We start from the raw sequence: 12,826 nt of genomic DNA, 5'->3' as shown, positions 1-12,826 counted from the left end.
AGCTTGTGCAGCCTTCAAACGTCCAGAGCACACAATCTACACACAGGTTGAAGGGGAAGTCATTCAATCCCTTTGCCTATTCTGTCATTCAATTGGATCAAGGCTGACCCACCCCTAGTTTGATCTTTCTCCTTGAATTACCCAACACCCTCAGCCTCTCTCAGGGAGAGAAGTTAACTTTCCTACTATCCCTTGCGTGAAGGATTGCTTCTTGATTTCACCCATGAATAGTCAAGCTCTAATCTAAAGATTGTACCCCTTTATTCTGATTTCCTCTAGAGAAAGTGAGTCCCTTGCTTTCAAATCCTTTCACACCTGATTTAGACCCTTGCAAACTTTCTAAACACAGCTTCTGTACAATACCAGCGCTGAAAGCATTAATTTACTTTCACAGATCAACACTGCAGTTCTTTCAAGGCCAGTTTATCCTTCAGGAGTTGCAGTGCCTAATATAGAATGTAGACTCGATGGACCGAAGGGCCGTTTCTCCGTGCTGTAGACCCCTGTGACTCTATGACAATACTCAGGAGGGCACCCCAAATAATTGAGGATAAAGTGAGGTCTGCAGATGCTGGAGATCGGAGCTGGAAATGTGTTGCTGGAAAAGCGCAGCAGGTCAGGCAGCATCCAGGGAACAGGAGAATCGACGTTTCGGGCATAAGCCCTTCTTCAGGAAGGGCTTATGCCCGAAACGTCGATTCTCCTGTTCCCTGGATGCTGCCTGACCTGCTGCGCTTTTCCAGCAACACATTTCCACCCCAAATAATTGCCAGGACAAACTGACAGCCTCCCATAGACCACAAGGAGGAGGATTCTGTGATTCTATGTGGGAAAGTTCACAAACTCTTCATAAGTAGAGACTCTGAGTTTACTGAAGTTTACTGAAGCAGTTTATTGAAGATATATTGACTGCTCCAATGGCATGTTATGACAAAGGATTAATGGGAGCCATTATTTAGCAAGATAACCATGAGCGGCCACTGCAAATCAAGTGAAGCCAAACACTTTGTCATTTGTTGGATGGATGTTGGGCCAAGGGATGTGAAGAACAAAAATTACTAACATAAAACCACCTTCCACTCTGAGCTGCTATGGATTGAGACAGTCCAACATTCAGCACCATGCAGGCTAAGGGATGCAAAATGATCCAGACACTGTCTTGTCCCGTGAATCTCTTGTGCCTACAGGCGGTAAAATATTTACCAGTGCTCCAAGCCTCATGGATTGCTGCTTTCTGTCTGAATTTTTCAGCCAGATGGTCCAGTCTCTCCAACCTCCTGATTTCATTGAGCAGCCATTCTTCATAACCCTTCTCGGCCTGCTCCAGTGAGCCCCAGGCGTTGTTTATATCCTGCAATCAGCATGAAGTACAGTTATAGATACAGAACAAGGTTAGTGCCCTGTTCATCAACCTAGCAGCATTATCCTGCACCACCTCTTGTTTAATCCAATCAATTTCCAAACTGAATGGATCCCAACACCAGGAAATTAATTCAGTGTCGATGTAAGACTAGTCAAGCAGATCTCCTGGACCTTCACTCTAAAATTTCTGAATTGAAAATATAACTGCTTAGTGGCAAGTTTCACAAGTACCCAGACCACCACCCCCACAAACAGCAACTCGAAACACCTTTCCTTGACATTCAACACCATTACCATTCTGAATTTCTCACCATCACCAATACCCTGGGGATTACCATTGGCCAGAAATTGAGCCAGATCAGCCATATAAAATTTTGTACATGAAAGCAGGTCAGACTGGTTTTCTGCAATGAGTAACTCACCTCCTGACTTCCCACAGTTTGTCCAACATCTGCAAGTTGGAGTGTGATGGAATACTTCCCCCCCCCAACCTTGCCTTGCCTGGTTGGGTGCAGCTCCAACAACACTTGTGAAGCTTGATATCATCCAGGTCTAAGTAGCCTGCTTGGCTATCACACCAACTTAAGTGATCATTCCCTCCACCACTGACAGTGGCAGCAGTGTGTATCATCAAGAAGGTGCACTGCAACAAAGGTTCCTTTGATGGCACCTTTCAAATCTACAACTTCTATCACTCAGCAGACAAAGGCAGCAGAGGCATGGGAACACCACCATCAGCAATTTCCTCTTCACGTCACAGTGTTCTGACTTGGAACTAAATCCCCATTCTTTCATCATCACTAGGTTGGTTCAAGGTGGCAGCTCATTGCCACTACCTTTGAAAGCCAGTTATGGCTAAGCAACAAATGATGGCCTTGCCAGAGACCTTAGCCTCTCACAAATGAGTTGTTGAAAGAAAAAAGACTGGTATTTGCATTAAGAAAAGAACAAGTCATGGGCACATAGTTTCAGAATCTGGCACAGTCTGCACGACAGAGGAGATCTGAACAAGGTGCATCTCTCAGGATGATCCAGAATTGTCTCATCAGCAACTGCAAAGGTACCATTAAAGCCACACAGTCACAATGTGGGAACTTAAATAACGGTAAGTGCATTGTTTGAACCATGTTTTTAGTGTTCTAAAGGCAAAAACAGATTGTCTTCCAGCATCTATGTACTTAGTAAGGAGAGAACATTATGATTCAGCATTGAAGCAGTCCACACCTTCAGCGGGACCTTCACTGTTCTGATTATGCACTACATTCATTAATTAGCTTGTTACTTTAATGCTAAATTAAGAAAAGACTTCGATAACATGTGACTACCACTTATAGGGAAAGCTGTGTAGAATAATTTCTGAATGCTTCTTTTTTTCAAAGGGGAATTCTATAAAACAAAGGTTGCATTGTTCACTAATCCTGGAGGATTTTTAGATTAATTAATTTAAATTAATCCGCAGTAATAAACTCATTGAGTCTTGTGCATATACAGAGGTCTGAAGATAAAATATGGTCATCAATGGTCACTAAGGATTAGCTCTGACTGTTAAAGGGAGAAACAGCAGCTTAAATACATTAACTGCTATTCTACTTAAAATAAGCACCAAAACCAGACTTGTGGTTGTGCCTTCCTTTCAATAGATTTTATTTTCTAAACAATTCATGGGCTAATGTGTTTATTTTGTTCATTTTCTCCCTTTGTCCCAACACTCTTAGCCCTTCCTACAAGTTAATCTGTTTGGTGTCGGTGTCAGTGTCTGGCTGAAACAGATCACAAGAGACCATGAGGAGAGCAAGGAGAAGGAAGACTGAGAAAGAGCATTGAGATTAAATCTCCCATGCCACTTTTTCCTTTCTCATGCATTTGGATTCTCCTTCCACATTCCGGTTTCTGTATGGAGGAGTGAGGGATTGTGAGGAACTCCAGTAGGTTTTTCCTGTAGTCTTACATTGGCAGTGGCTGGGCCAGCATTTATTGCCACTGAGAAAGTGGTAGCGAACTGTCCTCGAACTGTCGCAGCCTGTGTCTTGTAGGTACTTTCATAATGTTATGACAAAGGGTGTTCTAGGATTTTGACCCAGTGACAGTGAAAAAACTGTGATTTTGTTCCAAATCAGGATAGTGTGTAGCTTGGAGGGGAACTTGGAGAGATACTCCCATGCATCTGCTAGCCTTGTCCTTATAGATGGTAGAGGTTGTGGGGTTTGGAAGATGCTGTCAACAGAGCTCTGGTGAGTTACTAAGTTTATCTTGTAGATGGTACAGAGTGCTACTATTGGGCACTAATCATGGAGGGAGTTAATGTTGAAGAGGGTGGATGAAGTGCCAATCATACAGGCCATTTTGTCCTGAATGGAGTCAAGTTTCTTGAGTGTATAACTCATCCAGTGATTTATTTTTTTTGTGGGGATCGAAAATGCCATGTCCTGGGGACTGGAGGATAGGAGTATATATCCCATTTGAACATACTTCACATTTCACAGGGACAGTTAACAGTCTAAGACAGTTAACAGTTTCTCAGCTTGGCGACCTTCCATGTTTGTTGCCTAAATGCCAGACATACTGAGAATAAATCTTTAGTAAGGTTTAATGAGATGGGCATGATCAATCTGAAATATAACACTGCCAAATCAGTGTTGCTGAATGCTCTGTTCAGGGTCTTACATCTTTCTTATATCCTCAGTTCGACATGTTCATGTTCCTCCTGAGATCGCGATCTCTTCCTGTAGTAAGCTTCCACCCCAGAAGAGTGACAAAGTGATGATTATTAACCTACGACCTATCACTCTGTCCTTGCCCAACATTTATACTGACTTGGATTTCAGTGGTTATTGTTTTTAATTAATTCACAGGATATGGGTGTCATTGGCTAGGCCAGCATTTATTGCCCATCCCTAATTGCTAAGACGGCAGTTAAACTGTGGGTCTGCAGTCACATTTGGACTATATCAGATAAGGACGGCAGTTTCTTTCCCTAAGGTTTTTCCGATAATCGATAATGGTCGTCATTAGACTCTTCATTGAATTAAAGTTCCACTATTTGGCATGGTGGGATTTGAGCTTGGGTATCCAGAACATTATCAGGGTGTCTGCATTAACAGAATAGCAATAATACTACTAGGCCATCGCCTCCCCGAGTAAGAGAGGTCAAGAGCAGGAACCCTGGCTCACTTGCCTCTCTCCAAATCAAAACCATGGAACCAGAATGTAAATAGGCTGCTGCTTTCCATGGTGACATCCACTATGTTTGAATCTGGGTCTTCTCTGCCTGAAAAGCTCAGCCACTCACTGGGCGAGGTCTAGGTAAAAATAATCTTCACTCAATATTAAAATGGACTTGTTATTAATTACTGATCTGACACCTTTCAACATTATTGTATAAAAATCAGGTTCACCACAAGTCTAAAAACTAATGATTTAACAATTCTTTTTTGCATTTAGGTTTGATAAGCAGAAGCTTAGTCATGTTTCATATGTCTGTGAACAACTACCCTATTCTCCCCTAGTTTTCAATCTTAAAATTTGTGACTCGCTATGGTTGATTCCAACGAGGAAGTCAAAGAAATGACCTGCAAGGTTCACTGTTCCATCTCAAAAAAAGTAGACAGAAGCCCACTTTTTCCAAAAGGAATGAAACCCATAAATGAATCCAAGACCAACACCAAAGTGCAATATGGCCGACTTCAGGGACACTCGTACGTGTCTAAAAGGCTCCTATCAATCCTGACATGAACAGAAATGGTTGACATTGGGGCTGCAATTCAACCTGCAAGCATTCGCATTTTAACTCCAGGAATTTGCCATCTAATGAAAGTGTGAGGGCATCTTCACTACATGGTTTGCTCATGTTCAAGAGGACCAGCCAGCCCCTTTTTCTGAAGAGTAACTAGAACTCAAGATGAATCTGGGGAAGTGCCTGATGGAGGGAAAAAAAAGGAGACTGTGGTGGAGAGGAAAGACAAGTCATCTACAAAGGCTGGAAAGTCAGGAAGGCTGCAAGGTTTGCGGGGGGAGAGAGAGTACAGAAGAGGAGAGTTTCAAACTTGCCCAAAAAAGGGCATACACAGCCATTGCAAAGCTTGGAAAATTTTAAACCACTAAGGTGATGAATTACTTGCAAATAAATGTGGAATCTCTAGGATAAGGCTACGCATGTTCAGAAGCTTTATAAACAGAAAAAAAGATACAGTGGATGCGATTGTAAAGAACACTATCAACTATTAAATTTTAATGTGCGATCACAGTCTGAAATCTAGTGAAAACGGTCATAACTGCCTACCTAAAATTAATTTAGAAGGCGTGTTGAGGGCAATGGCTTTGCGTGTGTAGAAGTAACGTGCATCAATTTTTCTGTGACAACCAGAATGCAGTGTTACATTGTGGCTGCATCAGCTAATAATTGAGACAATGAAACTGATAAAGTAGCCCTGATAACCAAAAGACAATATCTAGAGGAGCCTTTGTGGGAGAAAAAAAAAGAGCCTCACCACCATTCATTTGAATAGTGGCTGGTCTGTGACCTAACTTCATCAAATTCTTTTTCCCAGCCTGATTTAAAATGAGCAATTTTACTTAAAATAAAGTTTCAAATGTAAGTTTGTTTACTGAGCTGGAAAGTTGGTTTTCAGATGTTTTGGCACCATACTAGGTAACATCAGTGAGCCTTCGATGAAGCGCTGGCATTATGTCCTGCTTTCTCTTTATGTGTTTAGGTTTCCTTGGGGTGGTGATGTCACTTCCGGCAGTGATGTCATTTCCTGCTCCCCCCGAGAGTGGTAGATAGGTTCCAAGTCAATGGGTTTGTTGATAGAGTTCCAGTTGGAATGCCATACTTCTAGAAATCCTTGTGTGTTGCTGTTTGGCTTGTCAGAGGATGGATGTGTTGTCCCAGTCAAAATGGTATCCTTCCTCATCCATATGCAAGAATACTAGTGAGAGTGGGTCAAATCTTTTTGTGGCTAGTTAATGTCATGTATCCTGGTGGCTAGTTTTCTGCCTGTTTGTCCAATGTAGTGTTTGTTACAGTTCTTGCAATGTATTTTGTAAATGACATTAGTTTTGCTTGTTGTCTGTAAATGGTCTTTTAAATTCATCCCAACACCCATAAATGAAACTGCATTAGAACATTATTTCCATGTGCCACCACACACTGTAGCACAGAGGAACTATGAAGAGCAGAGGAAAATCACCTATATAGCATATTCAAAAAGAATGGGTACCCAATGAACATAATCCACTGATTTCTCAGCAACAAACCCAAACAAGCAGACACAACATGTGTAGAAAGCCTAGCCACTCTTCTCTGGGGTGACACAGTGGCTCAGTGGTTAGCACTGCTGCCTCACAGCATCAGGGTCCCAGGTTCAATTCCAGCCTCGGGCGACTCTCTGTGTGGAGTTTGCACATTCTCCCCCTGTATGCGTGGGTTTCCTCCGGTGCTCTGGTTTCCTCCCACAGTCCAAAGTTGTGAATTGGCTATGCTAAATTGCCCATAGTGTTAGGTGCATTAGTCACAGGGGAAATAGGTCTGGGTGGTTCACCCCAGAGAAGAGTGGCTAGGCTTTCTACACATGTTGTGTCTGCTTGTTTGGGTTTGTTGCTGAGAAATCAGTGGATTATGTTCATTGGGTACCCATTCTTTTTGAATATGCTATATAGGTGATTTTCCTCTGCTCTTCATAGTTCCTCTGTGCTACAGTGTGTGGTTCCTCTTCAGAGGGTCGGTGTGGACTGGTTGGGCCGAAGGGCCTGTTTCCACACTGTAGGGAATCTAATCTAATCTAAAATCAAGGACATCTCGGAAGTGATTGCCAGGCTACTCAGACAACTTGGCATCATGATAGCCCACAAACCCACCAACATAGTAAAACAGCAGCTAATGAACTTAAAAGACCATATATAGACAACAAAAAGGTATGATCCACTATCACTAGTATCCTCACATACAGATGAGGTAGGACACCACTTTGATTGTGACAACACATCCATCCTAGGACGAACCAAACAGACACACACGAGAATTCTTAAAAGCATGGCATTCCAAACAAAACTCTATCAACAAACAGATCGACTTGGATCCCATCTACCACCCTCTTAAAAAAAAAGGAAATGACATCACCAACACAAGGAAACCTAAAAAAAATAGAAAGCAGGACATAACACCAGCACTTCACCGGAGGCTCACTGATGTTATGAAACAGGTTATGGTGGTGAAACGTCTGAAAATGAACCTTCCAGCTCAGTCAGCAAACTTACAAACACAACCTCAACCTGAGCTACAAATCTTCTCAAAACTCCGTTTCAAATCTGTATCATTATTTGCTTGTAGACGTGTTTCTTAGCGACACTCCTTGAAGGCTTTAGTGTGCATCACCTAATCCTAGATTCTTTAATCAATGGAAATAGTTTCTGTCTAATGAACCAACTCAACCAGGGATGGGCAATAAATCCCACCCTTGTTGGTGATGGTATGTCCCGGAGAGAGTGAAGAAAAATCTTAAATCAATTCCAAGCACTCCCAATGAGTGAATCTCATTTGGATGCAATTTGCGATGAGAAAGATCAGAATTCGATGGGTACCCATGATCCAAAATAGGAGGAGCATAAGGAACAGGGGGAACAAAATCATAAAATAATCTGGATATTGTGGTGTACAGCAAAATATAAACATTAATTTGGCAGTGCAGTACTGCTGAAAAGCAAGCCATGCCATTGAAGCTGTTTGTCTGATACACATCAGGATAGATGCTAAACTTCCAAGGGAACATCAATTTTTTCCGCATGTGAAAATGGTGGCAAGTCATACAGACTACAACTTGTTGATAAATCCACATCCTTTTCACATGCCAATTCAGATTGGTCAAGGGATTGTAATGGAGAATGCACCAGGAAACTAGTCTCCCACTCTTGTTTCACTATAATCATACACAGGATCTGTCTTAGATTAGATTACATTACAGTGTGGAAACAGGCCCTTCGGCCCAACAAGTCCACACCGACCCGCCGAAGCGCAACCCACCCACACCCCTACACCTACCCATTACCTAACACTACGGGCAATTTAGTATGGCCAATTCACCTGACCTGCACATCTTTGGACTGTGGGAGGAAACCGGAGCACCCGAAGGAAACCCACACAGACACGGGGAGAATGTGCAAACTCCACACAGTCAGTCGCCTGAGGCGGGAATTGAACCCGGGTCTCAGGCGCTGTGAGGCAGCAGTGCTAACCACTGTGCAACCGTGCCGCCCACCAGGGGTAGGGACAAAAAAAAACGAACATATTCAGGAATTGCACTTCTTAAAAAAATTAAAAGTGACATGACGTGGTGAGAAATGGGATTGGAAGTGAAGCTCTCTAACTGTGGTTATTTATCAACTCTTCTACGCAAGATGATAGCCAGAGGTCAAGCTTTACATCCTGCAGTCTTAGAATTATTACAATAAAATTAACAAAAGGTATTTTATTCAAGAAATGTGTTCATGGCCCAAAGACTGGATTGCAAGTATGATCATCAAAACATTCATACATAGGCTAATCATTCAGGGTAAAAACCATGCAAATATTTAACAATCATGTACTATCAAAACAAGACAAAAAATTAGCAGGTAACAGGGAAGTAGAAGATGGGATATTAAAATGGATAAACTTGTATAAATACCCATTAAAATTACAATACTGCATTACAGGCTCCTGAGTGCATATCAATTCACCATGCAGTAACTGAGGACCTGAATCATCGAAATAATAGGGCAGCATGATAAAATGGTTAAACACTGCACAACTGAATCACACACACAAACCAGGAGTCAACTGGCAACCTCATCCTTGAATGTTTATAATAGAAATGCTTCTCCTGCCCAGATTCAGCAAGCAGATATTGTATTTATACATACCGACACCATCTTGCCTTCGGATGGCATGAAGGCTGGTCTGTTGCTGAGTCGCAGTTTGGTCTGCAGGGTGTTGAAGTTGATTTCCAGCTGGCACTTCTCCTGCACTTTGGGTGGTTTGTGGAGGCGGCGATAGTCTCGGAAATCCTCCAGTTTTTGCTGCATGGCCTGCATGGTGTTCTCCGGGGCACGGTTTTCCAACCAGGGAATGGTGCGTCGGATCCACTCCAGAAGCTAAACACAACAAGAGCACTGAATGGCCCAGAAAGCTCACAAAACATTGAGCTAGGTAGCAGCTGTACCAACCCTCTTTGCTTATAAGAATGAATTCTGATAAACACAAATGAAACCGTGCAGCGATGAGAGTGTATTTTATATAAACAATTTGCTATTTCATTAACAGAGGATGTTATAATAAGGTTGGTGATGCCGAATACGCATAATGGCTCAAATTGGAAATGTTGAAAGTAATTGAGGTAAAGTAATTCTGGGCTCATTTTTTAAATGGAAGACTTTTAATGGTTGCCATTTCACCTTGTACCCAACTCTACTCATTTGGCTACCAGCCATCTACTAGATGTGGTTAGCCATGGATAGCCATCTGCATTTTTGCATATTACGTGTAATTACAGACTCGTTTCATTACCAATACCTTCCATTATAGGCTGAGGAAATCCCAGTGTTCAGTGAGAACCAAGTTTGGAAGGTGCAAGAACGCGGGGGACTGGTGGCTGAAGATTGGGTATTACAATTTCTCCAAGCCTTGGGTTTACTTACGGGGATTGGAGAGGTATTTAATGGAGATTTGCTCGACTAATCCCAGAGAATTGTCTGTTCCAGGACATTGGATGCTAAAGATATAAATGGTGCATGTGGTGATGCTGTATTGATAATAAGCTGGTCTTTTCTTAAGTAGTATTGTAAATAATTCAAGAGACAGTTCTAACCAGAGTGTGGATGCTTCCTCACTGATGATTTAAGGCTAGTTAGTGCTATATGCAATGCTTGTTCTTCTTTTGTGCAACATCACAGTACCACACTAGAGCTCAGCACTGCAGCATCAAAGCACAGAGGCACACAGTCTATTTGCTCCTCTTAATGCCGCCAGAGCTCAGTTATTCAGTCTCCTTTGGTAAGTGGAGCCCCACAGTGCAGCAAGGGCTCCTGCAGCGTGACATGCTCCCTCTCGCTGCAAGGGCGCAGATTGCTGAGGAGAGGGCAGACGGCAAGACATTGGCAACTGGACCTGCTTGGCATCCCAGCCAGCTACTCCTCCTCATCTCAAAAAAGCATGAAATGACTCCTAACAATAAGATATTTTATAGTAACTGGTGCAGAAGTTCACAAAAGCAGAAAGAGGAATTGGAAATTTTTTTTAAAAAGTCTGTTCAAATCTGTGGGCTGTTTAAAGGGTCCTCTGTTTGTAGATTTAACCTGTATTAAACATTTTCCCCATTGCTGGAAGCTGCACAGGACTGATAAAGGAATGCCAAATTACAGAGGGAGAATTGATTTATTCTGTATAATATAAGGGTGTGATCGGTCAGCACTAGCAATCAGGTCTTAAAACACTTTAATTCAGAACATTGTAAAATGGGGTGACCTGCAAATTAAGAATTATTTTATATACTGAAGTGATGAAATTAATTGCACAATTCTATATTTTAGTACTGTTAATTTACAGCTCGGTTACACTGCCTCTTTGGAATTTTATGATTTGAATAAAGACCTATGTCAGCACAAAGCAGAGAGCTGATGGAGGCCTTTTGTCTCCACTTTTAAAGCTTTATTAAACAAAGGTAAAAATCCTTGCTTCTTTTTAGAAAAAAAACAAACCAAATTAATTTTCTACTTGTCTTAAATTTAGGCAAAGACTTTATAATTGGGAGATACAACAGGGCAACTCAGTCCCGTGTATGTTGCAATGGCTTACAGCATGTGGAAAGTCTCAGGGACATTCCAGGCAGAATGGATGACCACATCCGCAGAAAGTGCCAATGGTTTAACCAGCTTGAGCAGGTTTGAGCAAGGCTGGAGGCACAGCAGTGTATCCATATGTCTGACAGCCAAGTGGACAGCACGTTTTATTAGACGTGGTCACCCCATAGCGTAAGCAAGTGCAGTCAGAGAAGAAATAGGTAGCTATCATTCAGAAGAAGGGAGATCGACAGGTAGTCAGGAAAGGCCAGAGTGCACTTCACTCAAGATCGGTTTTGAAGTGTTGGAAAATGGTGACAGTTCCCCGGGGAGCAAGAAGGGGAGAGAAAGAGAGCAATAGCAATAGTGGTAGGAGATTCAATAGTGAACTGTACACACAGGCGTTTCTGCAGCCTCAGATATAACTCCAGGATGGTGTATTGCCTTCCTTGGAGCAAGAGTCAAGGAATTTTCCGAATGGATGCAGGGCTAGGATAATCAAAAGTTCACATTGGTACTAACAACTGTGAGAAAGGGTGACATTGTGCAACAAGAATTTAAGGAGCTAGGTAGTAGATCCAAAAAAAAGAACCTCAAACAGTAATCTCTGGATTACTGCCAGTATCATGTGTTAGTGAGTACAGGAATAGATGGATGGAGCAGTAGAATGTATGCCTTAAGAGTTAGTGCAAGAGGGAGGGCCTTAGACTCCTGGATCACTGGGTCTGTTCCTGGGGAAGTGGGACCTGTACAAGTCTGCCAGGTTGTATCTGAACTGGAATGAGACCTTGTGTGTGTGTGGAGAGGGCCAGGGTTTGATAAAGCTGTTATTACTAGATTGTTGCTATGACAGAGACATGACTGAGAGGGGGGCAGGACTGACAGCTCAATATTGTAGTGTGTACAGTCTTCAGACAAGCCAAGGGTGCGACATTGTAAAATGTGACAATCGGTTTGTGTGAAGCTGGAAAAAAATAGGTGCAGTTCTAAATGTATTCAGTACAGAGAAGGACAATGCAGGTTTAGGAATCAGGGAGTTGCACTGTGATATACTTGAGCAAATTAGTATTGATTATCAACAGTTTTACGAGGCTTAACAGTAAATAAATGCTCAGATTTATTATAAATAAATCATCAGGCCTAGGTGAGATGCATTTCAAGTTACTGTGGGAGGCAAGGGGGAGATTGAGGGGCCCTAACATTCATCAATGGCTGCAGGAGAGGTGCCAAACGACTGAAGAACAACTAATTTGGTAGCACTCAAGAAGCCTGAAGGGATAAACCAGGAAAATACACATCAGTAAGTCTAATATCAGTGGTAGGGAATCGATTGTTTAAAAAAATTCGGAGGGATAGAATTAATCCCCACTTGAGGAGGCAATGATTTAGCAAGGAAAGTCATAGCTTTGTCAAGGAAGATCACGTTTAACAAATGTTACTGAATTTTTTTTGAGGAGATGACTTGGTGTGTAGATAAGATTCCTGTAGTTGATGTGATCAACATGAACTTCAGCATGGCTTAGGACAGGGTCACACACACAGGAGACAGGTCAAAAAAATAAAAGCCCAAAGCAATTTGGCAATCTGGATCCAAAACTGGCTTAGAGACAGGAGGTAGAGACAGGAGGTCAGGGGGAGGGGGGTAGAGACAGGA

General features: G+C 42.3%; 1 protein-coding gene across 2 annotated transcripts in view; it reads right to left on the bottom strand.

Annotated features, from left to right (window-relative positions):
* Positions 1-12,826, bottom strand: part of actn1 (actinin, alpha 1) — a 120,402-nt gene that overhangs the window by 30,802 nt on the left and 76,774 nt on the right. For both annotated transcript variants that reach the window (XM_043698110.1, XM_043698111.1), the window contains exons 9-10: positions 9,259-9,489; positions 1,204-1,351 (exon numbers count right to left, since the gene is read on the bottom strand). In XM_043698110.1, coding sequence (XP_043554045.1) covers positions 1,204-1,351; positions 9,259-9,489 — 379 coding nt within the window. The remainder of the gene's footprint in view (positions 1-1,203; positions 1,352-9,258; positions 9,490-12,826) is intronic.

Source organism: Chiloscyllium plagiosum, chromosome 10, assembly GCF_004010195.1.
Source record: "Chiloscyllium plagiosum isolate BGI_BamShark_2017 chromosome 10, ASM401019v2, whole genome shotgun sequence".
Classification (NCBI taxonomy): Eukaryota; Metazoa; Chordata; class Chondrichthyes; order Orectolobiformes; family Hemiscylliidae; genus Chiloscyllium; species Chiloscyllium plagiosum.
This window is presented reverse-complemented; position numbering and strand designations above follow the sequence as displayed.